Source organism: Peromyscus leucopus, chromosome 8b, assembly GCF_004664715.2.
Source record: "Peromyscus leucopus breed LL Stock chromosome 8b, UCI_PerLeu_2.1, whole genome shotgun sequence".
NCBI lineage: Eukaryota > Metazoa > Chordata > Mammalia > Rodentia > Cricetidae > Peromyscus > Peromyscus leucopus.
The window spans coordinates 51,365,939-51,387,425 of record NC_051086.1 but is presented as its reverse complement, the minus strand read 5'-3'; the positions used below and the strand labels follow the sequence as shown (position 1 = coordinate 51,387,425).

The 21,487-nt window shown below is 51.7% G+C and overlaps 1 protein-coding gene across 3 annotated transcripts in view; it reads right to left on the bottom strand.

The window, feature by feature from the left end:
* The window catches only part of Pik3r5 (phosphoinositide-3-kinase regulatory subunit 5), a 65,877-nt gene that overhangs the window by 3,581 nt on the left and 40,809 nt on the right, over positions 1-21,487 (bottom strand). For all 3 annotated transcript variants that reach the window (XM_037200565.1, XM_037200564.1, XM_028869392.2), the window contains exons 2-12: positions 20,836-20,951; positions 18,616-18,716; positions 17,690-17,758; positions 16,793-16,931; positions 7,710-7,779; positions 3,833-4,007; positions 3,127-3,280; positions 2,051-2,134; positions 1,086-1,806; positions 811-973; positions 393-518 (exon numbers count right to left, since the gene is read on the bottom strand). In XM_037200565.1, the coding sequence (XP_037056460.1) occupies positions 393-518; positions 811-973; positions 1,086-1,806; positions 2,051-2,134; positions 3,127-3,280; positions 3,833-4,007; positions 7,710-7,779; positions 16,793-16,931; positions 17,690-17,758; positions 18,616-18,716; positions 20,836-20,938 (1,905 nt within the window). In that variant the 5' untranslated portion in view covers positions 20,939-20,951. The remainder of the gene's footprint in view (positions 1-392; positions 519-810; positions 974-1,085; positions 1,807-2,050; positions 2,135-3,126; positions 3,281-3,832; positions 4,008-7,709; positions 7,780-16,792; positions 16,932-17,689; positions 17,759-18,615; positions 18,717-20,835; positions 20,952-21,487) is intronic.

The window sequence follows — 21,487 nt, the reverse complement described above, 5'->3', positions numbered from 1 at the left end:
GGGACAGGGCAGAGTGAAGAAGCCGTCGGAGGAAGGGAGGTAAGGGCACACAGGCAGGCAGAGAGAACAAGAGGGAGAGAGAGAGTGAGAGGGAATCTGGAGGGAGTATTGGGCAGGGAGCCCAGGGTCGCCTCGGTGCCCACCTTGCCTGGCACACGGGCCTCTCGGGAGACCCCTAAATTCCTTTGTGCCCTTCTGAGGATCTGCCCCCTTTACCACAGTGGCCCCAGCTCTTGTCCCCAACACCCCTGGGTTCAGCTTCCATTCTGCTTCTTACATATCCCCCCCTCTTCCTTTCCAAGCCTCCATGGATCTCCCCGCAGCCAGAATCTTCAGTGAGGCTGAGTGACAGCGGCCAGTGGGCTCTGACCCCTACCGCAGCGTCTACCTACCTGGCAAAGGACTTCCGGAGGCAGGTACATGAGGCCCAACACGTTGCGTTCGTACCAGGGGTCGAGCACTCCGAGGTAGTGAGAGATGTCGTTGGTACTGTCCTCCCACGGGGCCATGCCAAGCTCCTGGGGCAAGGAATGAGAGTTATCCCCAGCCACACAGAAGGCCAGCCCATCATAGCTACGGAGCACAGGGTTACATCTGTAACCCCAAGAGAATTAGGACGGGATTCCATCTCTGTCATACAGCAGAATCTCACACCCAAGCGCAGGGCGGACACCTGGAAACAAGGGCCAGGCAGGTGGAAGTGCTCGCAGACACAGGGGGTCCTTTGGGACGGTTTTTCAGCCAGTCCCTGGAACCCGTTCTTGTCTATGCCACTTTCCCATCCCATCTGGCCCAAGGTTGGGGACGTACAGCAGGGCTGTGGCGCCTCAAGGGGTCTGCAGGGAGCGGGGACGTCTGGCTCAGAGAGGACGGGCGGGCGCCCGAGCTGGTTCCGTGGCTTCGCTTCACAGGCACGTAGAAGAACTGAAGCTTGAAGAACCGTGTGAGGAGCGGGTGGCTGTTCTCCAGTCTCCTAGCGAGGAGACGGTGAGAGGTGAACCCACGGTGTGACTCCAGGACTCTGGGCAGGCGCCACCATGATGCTGCACAAGGCAGAGCCACGGCACCCCGTTCCCCATCCTTACCTGAGCTTGCTGTACGCCCGGGCCACCTTCCCTGAAATTCGATCAGAGCCAAAGACCACAACCCGTAGTGTGGAAGCCTTGGGGTCCTCATCCCCACTGAGGAAGGGGCGGCGGCGGCGCTGGTGGTGTGAGGGTGGGGCCAGAAGCCAGCTGGGTATTTGGGTGCTGAGCTTGGGCTGGGGTAGGGAGTGTGAGCGCTGAGCCCTGGAGGGGAACTGGGCTGGACAGTCCACGGGGCTGCAGAGGCTCCCTGCCCGCCGCAGGGGCAGGGTTGGGTCGGAGCTGCCCTCCAGGTTCCGAGAGTCCCTCCGGGACAGGACCAGCTGGCTGGTGCTCTTCAAGAGCTTATAGATCCTGTTGAACTTATGCCCAGGCCTGCGGTGACCCTGGCGTTGCCGGCTGCCGGGCTTCTTGGGCCACTCTGGGGAGCTTTCCTCGCTGTCCTCCACGTAACCACTGTCCACGCCATCCGAGAGCCCCGAGACGAAGGTGGTCAGAACCTGGCGGGACAGCACTGGCCCCGGGGCCTGAGAGGAGGTAAGCAGCAGAGCAGAGTCGTGGGACACCAGAGAGCTGGTGGAGAGGAGCGAGTCCCTTTCAGCACAGTGCCTGTCCATCTCCAAGTCCTCCTCTTCCTCCTCCTCTTCCTCCTCTTCATCATCTCCCAGGATCCCTGGCTGCAGCAGTTCCTGTTCCTTGAGAAGGACTTCCTGTAGGATGTCTACAGGGAGACAAAGACAGTGTTTGGGTTGGTGTCCTCTGAACCCTTGCAGAGGGTGATGGGCTCTGGAAGGGCAGGAGGTGTCTGGTCCAGGGCTAGAGGTCCCCCCCCCCAACCACTAGGCTTCTGGCCTGTGTAGTGAGAGGGCCCAGAGGAACGTGAGGCATTCACAGGATCAGACAGACAGCTGGCAGTCTGGGTCCGGCACCCTGACTCTGGCGCCCTGACTCCAGCTGTCCCTTACCGAAACTGTCCTGGTTCCAGCTGTATGTGTAGCACCTGGCGACAGGGATGGGGATGGTGTGGAGTTTTCCAGGGTTTGCAGTGTCTGTAAGAGCAGAGAGGACAGGAAGAGGGGACTGGGAGGGGGCCCTGAAGAAGGGCCAGCCCAGTGCCCTGGCCTAACAGAAGAGGCAGAGTGGGAACAGTAGAGACAAGAGGCCACAGAGATGGGTGGGCTGAGGCAGAATGAATGCTGGGATACCTGACTCTCAGCTACAGGGCCTTTCTTTAAAGTACTATGTAGATGGCGGGCCTTTTCCCAGCTATGTGGGTGTGGACAAGTCACAGGCTCTGAGCCTCCTTTTATTGTCAGTACAGGGAAAGATCAGAAACACTTTACAAGGTTTGTTTGCATGGCTTCTTGTTTGGTTTTTGGTTTTTTTCAAGACAATGTTTCTTTGTGTAGCCCTGGCTGTCCTGGAACTCGCTCTGTAGTCCAGGCTGGCCTCGAACTCACCGAGATCTGCCTGCCTCTGCCTCCCGAGTGCTGGGATTAAAGGTGCGCACCACCGCCATCCGGCTTGCATGTTTGTGTTGAGACAAGGTCTCACTATAGAACTGGCCTCAAACCCATAAACTCCCTGTCTTAGTTCTCCCAAGTACTGAGGTTCCAGGTGTGTGCCACCATGCCAGGCTCCTTAAAAGGCTGTGTGGGGAACATGGTACCCTGAAGCCAACTGATGCTCAGAATCTGTGCCACCTGACTCTGTGGTAGGTAGGAGTGGCCGGAACTTCTCTAACCTTCTTTAGAGCAAGATGTGACCGTGATGTAGGTGGGCCCAGGGACGCATGCAGACGTAAAGAGAGCATCCCGACGCCCTCAGCGAGTTCCTTTCCTCTTGCTAACACGATGGCAACCCAGCCTTGGTGCTGCCCACAGGAGCTCTGCCCGGGGACTTGAGGAGCACCCAGATGCCGGGGAACCCAGCCACTGGAAGGCTCTGTGGGCCAGAGCAGCCAGGTCTGCTGGCGTGCACACACTGGGCACCAGAATAGACGACGGGGACGTGGGCAGCGCTGCTGTCCCCTCGCCCTCACCTAAGATGCCAGGGAAGCCAGCTTTTTCTCCCACTGCCTTCAGCTTGGTCTGGAGCCACTGCCGGGCCTCTGCTGCGTCCCCAATGCCAGATGCCAGCTCCTGGGCTTCTGCAGTCTCGGTGAAGATGTCCTCGAGCTCTTCTAGCGTCTTGGACTACAGGTGCAGGAGGAGACAGGTGTGGTCCTGGCCCACGGCCAGGCCACCTGCCTCTCCCAGTCCCCAATACCTGGCCAAGGGCTGTAGTGAGCAAGCCGCCCCCAGCCTCTTCACTCTCCTGGCCCTTGAATGGCTAAGGAGCTTCCCTTATTCCACTGCCCTCCTACTTTCATTTTAAGAAGTCGGGGGCGGGGGGGGGAGCCCAGAGAGAGCACTAACAGAGTGGGAAGGATTTCACACCCCTCATGCACACAGAGTGGTGAAGGGTTGTCCACACAATACAGCTAACTGGTCACAGAGCCAAGAAAAGAAACCAGACCTTTGTCCAAATCTCATCCCCATTTCCATGGCATGGTGCCTTCTTCTGGGACACTAGGCACCAACACCCATCCCAGTGCCCCAGGGCATGGCCAGATTCTGGCCAGGACCCAGCAAGTACACCAGGGCCAGCCCTGTAACCACTGTCTAGCAATGCCACTTGGGGTTATGGAGGTAGCATATCTCCATAGCAAAATGCTTCTTCATGGACCCAGGTTCCCTGGTCCTTACCTGCAGCTTGCGGTGCAGGCTAGGAAGGTCACAGTGGGCCCCAAAGGTGGCCTGGAAGGCGTGCAGGAGCAGGGTGGTGTAGGCGCCATGTGGTGACTGTCCAGGTGCGCTCAGCTTGTCTGCCACAGCAAGGAATTCAGCCTGGACCTCAACCGGGTTCAGCAACAGCACAGTGCTGGGGGATACAGAAGACAGGCCACGGTGCTGCTGCGTCCTCTGTGCCTGGGGGGCTCAATTCCCTATGGGACTGACTCCTCACAGGCCAGCAGAACTGGGCAAGTGACAGCAGCCGCCTGGAAGGGGCTAAGGGCGATGGGTGTCCATTTCCATGGGGAATGCTTATGATTGTGCTGGAGTGTTTTGCAGGTGGAGCTTTCAAAGACTTTCAAAGCCTCTTTCAGAACTGAACTCAAAAGAGGGGCTGGAGAGAAGGCTTAGCAGTTAGTCACGGATACTGCTCCTGCAGAGAACCCGCGTTCCCAGCACCCATGTGGTAGCTCACAACCATCTGTAACCAAGCTCCACACTTCTAACCTTTGCAGGCACTTGTACTCACATACCTATACTCCCCGCAAAACACACACACACACACACACACACACACACACACACACACACACACAAATAATTAAAAATAAATATTTTTCTTAAACTGAACTTGAAGAGCTGGGGATGTAGCTCAGTTAATAAGAGTGATTATCTAGCATGCATAAAGCCCTGGGTTCGATCCACACATAAACTTGGTGTTGTGATGCATGACTATAAACCCAGCACTTGTAAGGGAGAGTCAAGAGGGTCAGAAGTTCAAGGTCAACCTTATCTACATACCAGTTTCTAGGCTAGCCTGTAATACAAGAGATTCTTCCTCAAAAAACAAGAACAAAAACCTGAATTTACTTTTAAACCTAAGTTTCACCTTAAGTTTGACTTTAAGACAGGCTCATGCTATGTATTCCAGTCTGCCCATGATTCTCTGCCCTTAGCTTACTGTCTGCCTTGATTTTTACATAGACATTTATTCCTTTGGGAAATCTGAATGGATGTGAGTTATTCACAAAAGGATGAGTACTAGTCGAGGTGATTTGAAGTCCAGTGACCGTTTTTCGGGGGAGAGAGAGCAGGCCTGCCATGGATGTCCTTTAGTGTGGCCCGGGTGACATCCGCCCAGAGGAAAAGGTGTCCAGTCAGCCCTGCCTCCGAATCCTCCACTCCTGGGGACATCTTTCAAAACTAGCCCAGAGGGACCAGGCTTCTAGTTTGGGGCTGGGAGAGGTAAGTGCTGGGCCACCTCTGCCTCCCACCCAGCAGGACACCTGGGGCCCTGTGGTGTCAATGTTCAATGTCTTTGTTATGGAAACTTTCAAACACATTCAAATATTAAGAGAATCACGGAGCCTGGGGTGCGTCACAGTGGCCTTTCTCGTTTCTCTGCGGGTTTCAGAACCTCAGAATGTTAACCCACAAGGGCTGCAGCAGAAATGGTCTGAGCCTGCTCTCACTCTCACAATCCCACACTGCATCAAACTCCAGGGCGGAGAGGCACCAAGGACCCAGGGTTCCCACCAGGCTCGACAGGTGTCTGCCGTGGAGGGGGGCGGGGAGCAGGTCAGAGCACAGAGACAGACCGACAGTCCCCATCCATCAGAGACACTGGTTCTTGTTTGTGTGTTTTTAATTCTCTACTCAGAATTGAAAAGAGGCAGGCTCTGTGAACGGTGTCCGTCCGAGGCCCTGCTGAGCACGTGGTCACCCCTTCCTACCACAGACATGTGCTGAAGCACACTGTATGCAGGACAAGGACAGTTGTGCCCCTGCCCTGTCCGGCTTGACGTCTCTGCTAACGATCTTGTCATTGGTCTCAGTTAACAGACAATGAACATGAGAACATTTTCCAACTCTCGGCTTTTCCTGGCAACTCTGGTGCTTCGGTTGCCTTACTGGAGAAGGAAGGCCCTTTCTCACAGGGTTAATACGAGGCTTAAATGAATCCCTATCAATAAGGATGCTTAGAACAGTGCTGAGGGCCCAGAGAGAGATGGCTCAGCAGTTAAGAGCGCGGGCTGCCCTTCCAGAGACCCAGGTTCGATTCCCAGTACCCACAGAGTAGCTAATAACCATCTGTAATTCCAGTCCTAGGGGATCTGATGCCCTCCTCTGAACTCTGCGGGCCCCAGTTACTCACATGGGGCACAGACATACATGCAGGCAAAACATCCACACACATAGAATAAAAACAAAACTTTTAATTTAATAAGAGAACAATGTTCAGAGTTTCAGTGAATAATGAAAAGGTATATCGGTGGTTATTCACCGGTTCACCTCCTCAGGTTTCTGGAAATACCTTATTTACTTACTCAACGATTGCACACAGCCCTCCTTACTCAAGGTCTCGGGTGCCTGCGGCCAACCATGCTCCAGTATATACAATGAAAAATTCCAGAAGCAAACAGTTCCTAAGTTTAAACCACAGGCAGTCCAGTTCCACTCACCGAAGACCCGGGCCTTCCTTTTGTCTGGCATGTCCACCCTATACAAGGCCTGTCCATTCATCTGTAAGTAGTTTTAATGACCAGATGAGCCACCCAGGCACCTCAGGGTTGTGAGCTTATTTTTCTTAATAATTTACCAAGGCACACGCTGGCATTTTGGATATACCAAAGAGACACTGAAAGTTCTTGTAAGTGAAAGTTCTTGGTATGTGGAGGGTTTGACACCATCCATGCTACAGGCACTACAGTGTGGTCACCAGGACCGGATCCACTGCCGAGAAGGGATGAACTGCCCAGACTTCCTTTTCTGTTTCTCAGCATCTGCCACGGGCTTTTTTGTTGGCTCATTTTTAACTTAGAAGTGTTTCACGTGCCTAGAGCAGTGTGTGCTCAGTGGTGTGATGTGTGTGTCTGTGAGAGACAGAGGGGGGGGGGCCCGGGTCCTTGGGTTTCTGGCACGTCAGGATGAGGCAGCATTGACAAACTCAGAGACCCCTGGCGGGTCCTCAGCACGGGTCCATTCTCTAGTATTTTCCCAACTGCAGACCCCAAAGGGTCAGGTGTGACAACTCATGCCAGAAATCTCAGCACTCAGCAAACTGAGGCAGAGAATTGATACAAAGCTCTAGGCTAGTGTGAGCTACAATGTAAGACCCTGTCTCAAAAGTAATTCAAAACCAACACACACAGACACACACACAGACACACACACAGACACACACAGACACACACACACACACACACACACACACAGAGACACACACACACACACACACACACACACACACACACACACACTACAGCCAAGGACTCAGAGGTGGAGATAACATCAGCATGTGGAGTTCCAGTCAGATATTGTTATTTAAATGGGATAGAGACTCAACGACTCACTAACTGTGTAATCTTGGGGAAATTACTTGGCCTCTCTGACCTCCAGTCTCTTCACCTGAAAATTAGAGATGAAGAGCGTAGTGTGTGCTGGCTCGCTTTTAGAATCTGAAGGAAGGGAACTGGAGAGATGGCTCAGCGGTGAAGGGCACTGGCTGCTTTTCCAGAGGTTACAGGTTCGATTCCCACCCATAGGGCAGCTTATGACCCATCTGGAACTCCCGTCCCAGGAGATCTGATACCTTCTTCTGCCCTCTATGGGCACAGACATACATGCAGACAAAACACTCATTAAAAATAAAAATAAAAATAAAAATAAATCAGTCTGAAGGAAGACCCAAGGTGGGATAATGGAAATCAAGTACAAAACACCACCACAGCCAGCAGTTCCCAGGCTCCTCGTTGGTTGGTGACTGAAATGGGCAGTAATGGGTCAGTGCTGATGCAGGGGGGTGGAAAGGGTGGAAGGTCCTGCTTTTCCCTCCCCCAAGAACACTCACACAGTGGAACTTCGGTGGCTCCTGATGGGCAGGCCCTGCTCAGCCCTCACCAGCCGCTGGTAGGAGATCCCTGTGGACCAACAAACAGAGGAGAAGGTAGGTGGGCTTAGGTCCCAGGCAATCCTCCCGGGCCTCCCTCCAAGCTAGGTTCTGGACAGTCGGGCTGGAAGTGGCCCATGAGGCTTCGGGGGGGGGGGGAGCTGCAGAAGTCAGCTGCTTTTCAGTCCTTGGGCAAGTGCTTTAGTGCTTTGCTTTCGTGGACCAGTCAATCTTCCCTTGCAGCGTACTACCCTGTGACCTCAGCCTTCATACCAAAGCCATCCCGAGTCTCTCTGGCTGCCCTCTGTCCCTTCTTGACCACTTTGTCCAGGCCCCGTCCCAGACTGGGGACAGGTAGCAGGGGAGAAAGGGATGTTAGAGTCCTCATGTATCCCGGCTCCTCAGTTCCTCCTGAAGAGACAGCTGCGGGGACACCTCTGGGCTGCTCATAGCTGAGTCCCAGGCCCACTCAGATGCACCAGCGTGGCTTTCCTGGGAGGGAGAACTTCATGGAAGGGAGAACTCGGGCCCAAGAGGCTGTCAAGTAGCTCCTAGACCCTTGCATAATGTCACCCAGGCCTGGTGTCCTCCTGCAGTGGGGGAGGATGTGTGTGCCAGGCACCCATCAGACTCAGATTAGCCAGGCAGCACCCTCTGCCCTCCTCTTCTCTGCCTGGCTTCCCACACCACCTCGGGGACCTGAGTCTTGCCTAGTGCCTGCTTTCTCTGAAGTTCAGTCCCCATCACAGCCCGCCTCCCTTCCTCCCCTGTGACTTCAAACACCCTAAAAGGAAACAACATCCAGAAATAGTCACAAGGAAGTCCTTGTTGGGGACAGGGCACCCCTGGCTGGGACTGAGTTGAGTAGCAGGAGGGGATTCCCCTTGGATGCAGGAAAGCCAAGAGAGCTTATTATAAACAAACACAAAGGCTTTGAATTTTGTTTAGTAAATGACAGGAAATCACCAATCCGTGTTCTGACAACCTGGGACCTAACTGCTTTAATTGTTGGCCTTTTTGTGTGATGTTTGGTTTCTGTAATCGCCACAAACGCTCAGGTTACGTCTAATTTGCTTAAGGCATCCTTAAAACTGGCTTTTACTCCATCCTTAGAATCTAAGGATTCGGGGTGCCATCTAGTGGCCATTCACATACATTGCAATGATAAATTCAACCCCGCCACACCTTATGCCACACACAGCATAGACCAACGTTATTCTAGACTGCTGTACACACAGACGAACAAACAAGCAAATCTTCTGTTGCCTTTATTCCCTTTTAGTGTGTGTGTGTGTGTGTGTGTGTGTGTGTGTGTGTGTGTGTGTGTGTGTGTGTGTGTGTTTTGCTGCGTAGGGTGTGCTAGGCAAGCACCCACCCTCCCTAGCTCCATCTAATGTTGTTTTTATTGTGGGTGCGAGTGTGTTTGCATGTGTATGTGTACTACATGTTTATGGGCTTGCATATGTGTATGAATGTGCATGCAATGTATGCGTGCGCTTGTGGGGGCCAGAGGTTGGCACAGGGTGTCTTTCTCGACTGCTCTCCACCTTATTAAACAGAGGCAGGGTCTCTCACTCGAACCCAGAGCTTGCTGGTTCTGCTATCTAGCCAGCCAGCTTGCCTTGGGGATTCCCTGGGTTTGCCTCCCACGCACTGGGATTACAGGTAGGCTGTCAGTCCCGCCCAGAAGTCACGTGGTGCTGGGAGGCAGCACTCAGGTGTTACAGCTGAACGGGAGCAACAGCCCATCAATGCTTTTCTTCACTCCCGGTCCTGCCTCTGTGGACTGAGGATGGACAGCCAGTCACACCCCAAGCCATGAAGTCCCTGTCCCTGAATATAAGTTCCCCCCAAATGCCAGGCTGTGGATTTCCAAGCCCACTGCACTCCATGCCAGGTGTTTGCCCTGGCGCCAAGCCCAGCTGCCCATACCTTCCTTGTATATGTGTCTTTGGAGTATCGGGCATTGTTGGCAACTGCAGACCCTGTACTCACTCTTCTGTGACATGCATGACGAGGACCGCCCTCTGTCACGCTACTTCCCTATGCCCATGTTATGGGTATTTCCATGGCCTCATCTTGGGCCTGTGGCACAGAGTGGGGGCTGCTCTCCATGTACTTCCCTGCTTTATTCTGCAGCACCGGTAGGGGAACATGTGGGAAGACACTGGAACCTCCCGGCACACGCTGCGCCAGAGAAAGCTGTGTTCTGAGCTAATGACCCGCCAGCATAGTCAAGACACCCACAGTTCCAAGTAGAAACACAACCATTTGATAAAACTCCCAACCCCACCCTGAAGACATCCCTCGGTGTCCTCTGACCTCTCTGGGTGATGGCCTCTATTGCTGATCATGAGGTGAGGGGGTTGCGGGGATGCACTGGTGGGCTAGAGCCTGAGCTGGGAACCTACTAGAACAGAGCAACACAGGACGAGGGACTTTGTCCTGTGCAGGACAGTCCCCCACAGGAGCAGAGTGCTTGCATGAAGACAGGCACAGCTGGGTCTTCCAGGCACAGGGTCCACCTGTCTTGGTAGGAATGAGGTGTCAAGAAAACGGCAGAGGACTTCTCCATGACTTTTAGCAGTAAGTAGATGTAGGCTCCCATGTGGAGCACTTGTGAGTGTGTGAGCGTGGACAAGCTGCTTGCTGACCAGCTCCTGTTTCACCATCCCAACAATGAGTATACCAGTGACTACACCAAGAGCTGTTCTGAGGACACATGGGACAGACAGCACTCGCCATGTTGAATACACTGTGAGCGAGCACACGGTAATGACATCTCAGTCATGATCAACCGCAGAAGAAGTCCAGCTTTGACGGGAAGACTCAGAGGTGAGGCAACCTGTCCAGAGTCATTAGCCAGTATGCACCGAAACAGAGGTCCTTGTCACACTGAGGCTCGTGTTCCTTCTCTCACACTTGGCTGTGTAGCCTGGACAGGGGAAGTGAATTTCTCACTTGCGTACATGTTGGGAGTGTCACGTCATCTCCTCACCAAATAGGACTGTATGTGGCCTGGTGAGACGATCCCTGAGGTGTGTATGCTTTGAAAATTGTTGAATGCCTCACATGGAAAGGGCCGGTGTCACCAGCCAGGATTCCAGATCAGTCCTTGGCAGGCACGGTGTGATATTCTGCGTCACCGGGTGAGCAAGGAGTCAACTCCCAATAAACACATAGGCTGAAGCCCCAAAGGGCTGTGCTGTAGGGCTGACACCATGGGGGTGGAGTCAAGAAAAAATAGGAAGCCCTGCTTTGATAACCACCCACTTCCTCCTTACATATGGAGACTACTAGCTGCTGTCTCCATAGCAACTGAGTCTCTGAGACGTAATTGGGGAAGGGCCTAGCTCCCTAAGTCCCTCGTTATCTCTCTTTTGACCTTGACAGGACCTGTCTCTGAAGGTATCAGCATCTGGATGTTGACTGTCCCTTGCATGATGAAATCAACGAAAGCCGGACTTCACAGACTGTCCTGAGAGACAGGCAGCGCTGTGTGCCCATTGTTCAGATGGGGAAACGGAGGTTTACATGAGCTTCACATCTTGCCAAAGGGCCTAGCAGCTAGAGAACAGCAGACTCCGAGCCAGGATTTGGAATCACAGAGGTCTGGTACCAAGAGACCACAGAGATGTTGGCCTCTCCTTCAGGGGCTCAAGCTCCCTGCCCTCCATCCCTCCTACTGCCTCCCTTGGCCAGGCCTGCTGAGCATGGGGAGGGTTGTGCAGAAATAAGCACCATCAAAAACCACACTAAGACACTCTCTAATAAGCCTGCCTCTGGGTCACGTAGAAGAAGGTAACTTTGTTTAACCCACCACTTGCTGGGAACTAGGGTTTGGCTTCTGTTAAAGTAGAGGTTACCTTGTAGAGAGAGAAAACTCACAAGTGTGTTTTTTGTTTGTTTGGTTTATTGGTTTGGTTTTTCAAGACAGGGTTTCTCTGTGTAGCCCTGGCTGCCCTGGAACTCACTCTGTAGACCAGGCTGGCCTCGAACTCACAGAGATCCGCCTGTCTCTGCTTCCTAAGCGCTGGGATCAACAGCACGCACCACCAAACCTGGATACTCTCCTGCCTTTCCTGAAGTCAGCTCTACTACCTTGCTCTTGGCTCAGCAGCAAATGGACTCTAACTTTGATACAGGCTCAGTCTATACCTGTGGGAGCTTTTGAGCTGTTTAGAAATGATTCTCAGGAGAGGCCATAGCTTCCTATTTCAGTTCCGCTTGCCCTCCACAGAGGAATGGGCAGCTCTGTGAGAGTTTCCTGCTCCCGGCATCTGACTTTTCCCAGGTCCTTAGTGCGTGTGGATCTGAGACTTCTCATAGTCGGGGAAATACCAAGGACTCTCAGCAATGAGTGGCCGCTTCTGGGTCCCCCTGCTTTGAAGCAAAGGGCCCATCCTCCATTTCCATCACCAAGGGCTCCTCTGCCTGTCTCTGGACTCCCAAGCTTAGCATCCTTTTATCCCAGGGTCATGGCCTCGCCTCCACCTGCCTCTCCACATCTGTTTGCTGGGCAGATGAGAACTGTGCTCCTGACCAGCAACCCACAAAAGCATCTCAAGGCATAGCGTGCATCTGACTAAGGCTGGCCAGACGCTTCTGCTTGAAAGCGGGAAGCAGTCCCCCCAGAGGTGATGCCCCACCCCCATGCAACACCTCCCTGGACCGCTTCAAATAAAGAAGCCATTCAGTTCTTTGGTGTGCACAGAGGCATCGGCAAGGCATTTGAAGCTTAAACCCTTTCTCTTGAAATTGCAAAAGGAAAGAAAAGCTTTGCCTCCTGGAAAGGGACCCGAGTCAACAGTCAGAAGCCAGGACAGGTCCATGACAGATTGGACCTTACACTGATTGCTGTGTTAAGTTAGGTTAGCGGACCGCCTACTGAGGATAGCCTGTAACGTCTTTCCGGGTGCAGTAACTTCTCAGGGACTTAGATCTCTTAATTCTCTGCCCAAGTCCCTACTGTGAGGAGAGGGCCATCTTATAGGAAGACTTAGGGGTTCACCAGTGGCCCCCCCACCTGCTTTTCTTATTGGTGCTGACTGGTGGTAGGGACACCAATGGTGAAAGCTGAGGAGCAGACAGATCAGCTGATTGGCTGGAAAAGTCCGTCATGGACCCTGACAAAGGAATTCACAAACAAAATTTCAGGCCTGAGCTTTTCACCACCCCTGAGTCGGGGGATAGGATGTAATGTTCCTGTCAGCTTGTGTTTACTGTGTATGACAGCAGGAAAACGCCGCTGATACTAAATACAACCCAGAGTGGGTAAACACTGCGATAGAAAAGCAAAGGGAGTACAACAAACAATGCATTGTGGGGTGACTTCTTCAGTCAACTAGTTCATCAACATCTTTTGATCTAAGTTGCTGTTTTTAAATATCATTTTTAAAAGATTTTACTTTTCTATTGTGTGCATAGGGTGCCTTTGTGAGGGAAAGTGCACATGTGAGTGCAGGTGCTCTGGGAGGCCAGAAGAGGGCGACAGATTCCATGGAATTGGAGTTCAGGTGGCTGTGAGCTGCCCAATAGGAGTTCTGAGAACTAAATTCAGATCCTCACCCGTTCAGGGGGCCTGATGCAGTTGGGGGCCCCTCAGCCTTTGGTTCATAGATCCTGTGCTTCCATTCGTTTGGCTATTTGTCCCTGTGCTTTATCCAACCCTGGCTTCAACAATTCTCGCTCATATAAACCCTCTTCTTTCTCACTAATTAGAATCCCAGTGCTCCACCAGGGGCCCAGCCATGGATGTCTGCATCCAGATTCCTCAGACCTTCCTTGGATGGGGTTTATGGCACAACTAACAGGGTGTCTGGCCATCCCATCACCGGAGTAGGTCAGTTCCTGCCGTCTCTCGTCCATTGCCAGCAGTCTTTTCTGGCAGTATCTTTTGGGAGGCAGCCGTGTGTTGGTGCCGGGTCCTGGGCTTGTTGCATGAGTTGACTGTTTGAATCCTGGACATATGCAGGGACACTTGGCTCGGTCTGGGAGGGGGGACTGGTCCTGGACTGAGTCTACCAGATCGATCCCGGTCCTCGGGGAGACCTTGATCTGGAGGAGGTGGGAATGGGGGGTGGGATGGGGGAGGGGGAGGGGGGCGAGAGTGGGAGAACAGGGGAATCTGTGGCTATTATGTTGAACTAAATGATGTTGTAAAATAAATTTACTTAAAAAAAAAATAAAAAATAAAACAAAAACAAAAATCTCTATTTTAAAGAGATGCCAAAATGCATGTGAAATTAAAAAAATAGTTTTTTTAAAAGAAAAAAAAAAAATTCAGATCCTCTGCAAGAGCGGTATTAGCTGGTAATTGCTGAACCATCTCACCTGCCCCCATCTTAGAAAATTGAATAGCATTCTACCAAGTGACTCTGCTACCATATACTGAACCCCGGTCATTCTTCAGGGTTTTGCATTGGCTAGTGATTAGGAAGAACGATTAATGAACATCCTTTCTGCTAAATCTTTGCACAGCCATGCTTATTCTTCCGGATTGAGTCCCGGGAATGGAACAGCAGCATGAAAGGGTGATCCTGGAGCTGAACGAGATCTCTTTCCCATCAACATTGCTATTTTCAGTCTTTTTAAAGTCTGGCGATCTGAAAGGGGGAAACATGCCCCTTTAATTCTGCATCTGCTTCATTCCTAGTGTGTAGGCATTGCTCAGCCATTCAGGGTTCTTTTTGATGATAAGAATCGTGTCCTTGTTTATAGTTTCACTGGTGTGCCTGCCAGTTTTTTTTTTTTTTTTTAACTGACTCAAAAGAACCTTCCTAGGTCTAAAATAATTCCTATCACTATAAATATTTTTTTAACTTGGTCATTCATGTCATGAGACCTCACTTCTGTGCTTCCCATGGCTCTCTGTGGCTTTTGTCTAGAACTGTGTTTGGTGGCTCTTTTCCAGTCCAGGTCCAAGTACCCTGGTTTTCTTCTGCTATTTTTATTGTCTTGTTTTCCATGCTTAAATCTTTTACTTATCTGCAAGTTATTTTATGTTTGAAATGGAGCTTCATTTGGATTTTATTTTATTTTATTTTTGAGACATGGTCTCTCTAGGTAACCCTGACTGTCTTGGAACTCATTTTATAGACCAGGCTGGCCTCAAACTCACAGAGGTCCACCTGCCTCTGCATCCAGAGTGCTGGGATTAAAGGTGTGTACCACCAACACTCTATGGGATTACATATTTTAGGGTAGAATTTTAACTCATTTTAAAAAATGATTCTGATACTTTTATTACTGGTTTTGGATGTCTCTTTGCCATATCATAGCTTTCCTATATTTAACTTGTTTTTGATATTACCTTCTGTTCTATTCATCTATTTCCACACCAGTCTGTGCTATTTTAATAACTTTAGCATTATTAAAGACCTAGTAATGCAAATACTTCCTTCTCTGTCTTCTCTTTTTTAAATAAACACATAGCAAACGATTAATTAAATGCTTCTGTAGAATATTTATAATTTCAAATAGGCTTTAGTTGTTCCATTTTAAATGATCTTGTTACTTTGATTTGGTTACAATGATACCTGATGTTATTATGATATTGGTTCAACGCCACAATACATCTCTTCAGCTAACAGTCTTTTAGTAACGACTGACTCCTCTGTGTAGTTTATTCACATTTCTCATCCTATATTTTTCAGATTTTGTCTCAGTTATGTTCCCTCCCTCCCTCCTTCCCTCCTCAACTCCCTCCCTATCTCCCACCACCTTCTCTCCCTCCCTCATCTCTTTCTTTTTGAAACAGGATCTCACTCTGTAGCTCAGGCTGGCTCTCAAACTTGCAGCAGCCCTCCTACTTCTGCCTCCAAAGTCCAGGATGTTTTCCTACTGGGTGGGGCTGGCAAATGGTGAAGCTTAATCTGCTGGTTTTCCTGATGTGGGTTACTCATCCAGGTGATCGTCTCAGACTTGGATAAGCAATTGGGTGTTATAAAATGAAAATGTTACCTCTTCCAGATGAAGAAATATTTCTGGTCTCTTTTTGCATAGGCAAAATACATATAAGGGAAACCAGAAAGGTGCTCAGGCTGGATGGAAATGCTTATAGCACTTCACCTGGGCTGTTGCCATATTGAAAATACTTCTGCGGCAATAGTTTCCATACATCGAGGGGTTTTGAATATCAAGAGCGAGTGTTGGTGCTAGGCAAATGTTTTCTGGGCATCTATTGAGATGACTTCCTGGGAATAGAGACGTGGTGAATGGTATGGATGGGGCCGTCTCCCAGCAAATCAGACTTGGTTCTTCTTCTTGCTCTGTCATGGCTTTCTTATGATTCTCATTTTAAAAACAGTGTTTGCAGCGGTCGACATGGCCCAGTAAGAAAGGGTGCTTGCCGCCAAGCCTGGTGACCCGAATTCTATCCCCAGGACCCTTCTGGTGGGGGTAGAGACCTGACTCCCAGCTGTCCTCTGACCCCATATGCACACCAAGGCATACATGTGCACCGCCACCCTACACAAAATAAATAATGTGGCTAAGACAGCAGCCACAATTTCTCAAGAACTCTTACATTTTGTTCTGATTTTAGTGAATGTGCTGCTGATAAGAACCCTTTATTTTTCAATTCCTAAATATGAACGAACCCGGAAGCGCAACGTCCTTGTTGACACTGGTCAGGACAGCCATCGGCTCCTCCATTCCCAGCAGCAGGCCCTGTCCCTGGGAAAGCCATCCCTGCCACTGCCTATCTGCTCCCAGGGCAAAGAGAACAAAGAAAGGCCTCTTTATTATTATTCTGGAGACTTCTCTAAGTGAGCCGCACAGCCCTGGAGAGCCCCTAGCTGATCAGAACAGAGGTCCAGGCCTGCTCTGGCCTCTCTGAACAATTCATTTTTAAATCATTCCCACATTGACTGTTTTAGCTTGTGCAAGCTCAACCATCTGATGATGGCCAAGCACACTGTGAAGAGGGCACTGTCAGCCCCTTACCAGGGCGTGGGTAAGGATGAGGTGGGCCGTATGTGAAGAACTGTCCCAGAACAGATAGCTACCCTAGTCATGTGATTCCTGGCCCCCTCGGTCCTCACCTGGGGCCTTGAGCTCAGCATCAATGAAGGTGAGCAGCTCTTGGCAGATGCTGCAGTAGGGAACCGGCCAGCTCAGGAAGCAGTGGTAGGTGCTGGCTGCCTTCAGAAGGAGGTCTGAATCCGGCGGGAAGTGAGGTGTCTGGGATGGAAATGGGACAGTACAAAGTGAGCTAGGCGAGCAAGAGTTCATTTATGTTCCAGGACAGCTTCTGACCCCTTTCTGGAATATCCCACAAAGGGTACACATTCCCCAAGAGCAGGATGCTCTAGGACAAGATCAGGGAAAATGGAACAACAGATGAACAGGATGATGCCCAGAGTGTCTCTATAGCAACGGGCTCTGTTTTCATCAAAGAAACCACAGTTTTATCCAACCCTTGAGGAGGCCTCTCTGAGAAGCTGTCAGCTCGGAGGTCCCTGCAAATGGCGCCCCTGCTGGTACTCATTCCGAGGAACCATCTTCAATGCATATGCTATTCCTATGTAAATATCCTCATGAGAGGCAAATATTCCCACTCTTTGGGTGGACTGAGTTCAATGTACAAGCAGCCATTTGGGTCACCAGTCTGGTGAAAACCAGGGCTGGTCACAGCAGGTCAAGCTGATCCCTAGGGTGAATGAGGAGACAGACCTAGGAATCTCCCAATGTCATTTCTCATGACCATGTGACAACGACGACGACACAGATCCTCACGATACCAGGCACCATGCCAACCATCTCTAGTGACTAGCGGCATCCCAGGGTGGCGTTACGGAGGGGTCGGAAGATCAAACCCCTTCTCGGGTGTCCTCGCTCCCAACTTTCTCTGTGTGTCCTTCGAGCTATGAGTCCTGTGGCCCGGATGGAGGCCGCTCCTCCCTCCCCTCCCTGTCAGCTCGTGGCCCAGCTGGACTTACACAAAGGACCGTGGAGTAGAAGAGCAGAGCCAGTGGGACCAGGAGGTCGTAGGTGCCTTTCTCTTGGACCTATGGGGATGACAGGGGGTCAAGGTCTCTCAGCCGCTGTGCAGCTTGTGGGTGGGAGGCGTACAGACCGGCCCACCGTCTCTTCTGTGCCGACCCCCGCAGACTAATTCAGACACTTCCTTCTCTCTCACAACTTTTGCTTGAGCTCTTTCATAAATCCCCCTCCCCCCTTGGTGCTCCGTGGCAGTGCGTCCTTTGCATGTGAGTTTGGGAGCTGAGCTCTCAGGAGGGGGAGTGACCCTTGAGTTGGTTTGCACCAAGTACAATCTGATACCAGGAGGATGACCGTGAATGCTGTAATAAGTAATGAACTTAAGTGATGGACTTTCTACTAGGAGTTACCGGCTGAGAGAGAAAATCACCTTTACAACTCAGTCATGCATTTAAAAAAAAAAAAAGACAAACAACTTAAAGGGGACTCTTTTGTAAAACAGCCAGAGTCTATTTTGGGGACTCGGTCCATTCTGGAACCTCAGCCCAGCTCTGCATTCACAAAAGCCTGCACACTGAGCTGTCAGCGGAGGCCTCAGTTTCCCTTCCTTGTCACTATTGCTGTGGATCCCTCTGAGAAAGGAGCTCAGTAAAGCTCCGCCCCTCCCCTCCCTCCAGTCCATACCTTGACTTACAACCTACACTTATCCTAAGAAGTAGCTTGAACCCGGGCCTTCGCAGCACCTGCTACATGTTTACGCGGGACAGAAAACACCCTTCCTAGAGCGACTCCACGCACAAGTGTGGCTGACGGGCCCCCGGGCTGGCCAAGCCATCACATGGTCCAGGAGCCTCAGAACGGACCTATGTCTTAACGACACACAGTCAATCCTAGCCGTGATCATCAATGTCTGGGTCACCCTCACCTCTCGGGTCTTCTGTAGGATCTGTTCCAGGAGGATGAGAAAGTGGCCTGGGTCCCTGCTGACCAGCTCCTGTAAGCTCCAGCAGTTCAGACACAGTCCAGCTAGACAGGGGACAAGTTAGACTAGTGGTTAGTTTCGCTCTCTCTGGCGAACCACAGGCAAAGGCTGCAGAGAAGGGGGGTTATTCTGGAATCCCGCTGTGGGAGAACTGTACCTGAATATTTCTTTCTAAAGAGAGTCTTGGAGAAATGCCATCATTAAAAGTCCCTAAGCTCCATCAGGACATACCAAAGCCAGGCCTGGTGGCACAGGCCTGTAACCGCAGTATTTGGGAAGCTGAGGCAGTAGGATCATGAGTTCGGGGGCACCGTAGGCTACATAGGTCAGGGCTAGCCTGGGCTATAGAGTGAGACACACTCAAAAGCAATATAACAACGACGACGACAGCAAACAAGCCCACAAGACTGAATGACCTGCTTCTTACTCCCACACCTGCAGGGAGCTCCCTAGCCATGGGGGCTTGTTGGTGTGAGCTAGGATCCCTCAGAGGCCAATGAGCCTGCCGAGACTCTGCTCCGGCACCTCGGGGTGCCGCAGTGGTCTCACTGCCCCCCCTCACCCAGCTTTCCTGCAGTGGGTGCCAATTCCTACCAGACGCAAGGAAGTTGGGCCAGAGGTAGAAACGGCTAGAAGACTGAAGACAGGAGCCATGAGGAGCTAGCTGCTCCACCCCAGCCAGACCCAAGAGCAAGACTGTCTGTGGCAGTCACGGGGCCTCCCGAGATGGCGGCGGAGCCTGGGAAGGGGAAGCTCGATTCACTGTTAAAAAGCTCCAAGCACTTGTCATCGTGACTTCCCCAGGCTTTCTTAATGTGTTGGTCTCTGTTTCCCTGAAGTCAGCAAGGGCAAACCCCTAAAGATTAAAGAGGGGACCACAGGGATGGGGCTGCACCAGTGGGGGGGGGGGGTGAATGCAGCAGGAGTGGCAGGGACCTGACCTTCATGCAGCTGGGGGTCCATGCCTCCTCAGGCACGCGAGTGCCTTTCAAACCCCTGGAAGTGCATTGTGTACCTATAGATCTTTTTTTTTTCTGTTTAAAACTTGCAAAAGGGCTGGGGGTGTAGTTCAGTGGTCGAGCACCTGCCTGGAAGGCACGAGACGTTAGGTTCAACACCCAGTACTGCAGGAAAAAGACGGGGGGGGGGGGGAAACCAACTGCAGAAAAAAGAGCCTTGCAGAAGTCAGATATTTCCATACTTCTTAATCTAATGATGCCCGCCGCCAACCCTGTGTAAATTTTGGCTCCATCAAAACCAGGGAAGGAAGGAAGAAGGAAAAGCGTTCTTTACTGATTACTATGTGCTAGTATGGTGCTGGGTCTTTGCACACATTCTCTCTGCCCAGTTTCCCATCTTCTAGTCATAATTATCCCCATTATCAGGCAAGAAATTGGGGGTCCCACAAGGACAAGTGGAATGTACAAGGTTGTACAGTCAGTGAGAGTTAATCCAATTTTATCTAACTCCAAAGGACAGAGAACGATGTCCACAGAGGTGACGCTTGAGCTGAGACCAGCATAAGAGGGGGCCAGTTTCCAGGGAAGAGAGCCAGGCAGCAAGCACGAAGGTCCTGAGGCAGGAAGGAGGCAGGCATGCTCAAGAAGCAGGGGCTGTCCATCTCAGAGCAGAGAGCTACGTGACAGTGTGTAAGGAAACCTTCAGCAGCGCCAGGCATGCTCATACCTAGGCTCCAGCCTCCAGGGACACAACCACCTCAGCCTGCAGACACCCTGCAGCCTGGCGGAGAGTCTCTCTTTGTTCTATTTAGGGAGGAGCCGAGTGGGGCTGTGGAAAGACTCAGAAACAAGCAAACGGTGTCCGGGGAGAGCGGTCTGAAGTCCCAGCTGCTCTTTTGGAGATAGTGGCTGTGTTTCTAACAGGTTCCATTCTGTGTGTCCACAGATGCTGAGGAAACAAGACAGTGCTAGGAGGAGGAGGAGGAAGGGGAGGAGAAAGAAAGGAAGAAGGAAGGAAGGAGAGAAAGCTGGAGAGCCTCACATGGAGGACTTTAAACAGGGGCTGTGTCTGCCTCCTGCCCAGGCGAGGTTTGGAAACTTGCTCACCTGGCACACAGGGATGGAAGCAGAATCTGCTGGCTGCCACACCTGGCCTCTGAGGCTTCTTCCAGTTCTGGAATGCCTTCCCGGTTCCCAGACCTACCTGACCAGGATGCAGAACGGCGTCCAAGGCTCAGTCCATGCAAGCATCGCTCCAGGGCATGCTGGATGCGGTCCTCTGTGCACGTGGTGGCTGCTGGCTGCATCCTGAGTCATTGCCTGCATGGGGGATAGACACCTGTCAGCCTGTTGGACTCCCTTCCTGGAGAACGTCAGGCTAGGGGAGCCTTCAACCCAGCAGGGTAGTAAAAGTGACAGCCGCTCACAGCCCACTTGGGTGCTATGGGCTCTTGTGTAAGGAAGCTTCCAGCTGCCTACAGGGAGGGGGACAGCTTCCAGAAGGTTCATCTGTGCAGTCAGAGAGATTACCTCTGTGACAGAAAGGCTTGGAGGTGGAGGAAAAGAGGGTTCTGGAATGGGAACCAAGGGGGACATGGGACATGCCTGCTCACCAGGCAGTAGGGAGTATTGCCAAGTACCCAGCAAATGCCCAGAGATGTCCAGAGAATGGCCAAACCTCAGACATCTGGGCAGGGGACCTCCAGGGGGAATCAAAAGCATGTGGGGGGTTTTCCTGTGAATTTCCAGACCTGTGTTCCTCTCGTCCTGCAGGGCCTTCCTCCACATGCTGGACACCCCAACACCAGCGCCAGGGCTAGGACAAGGGTGGGGTTCTGTCCTCACACATTCCCCCA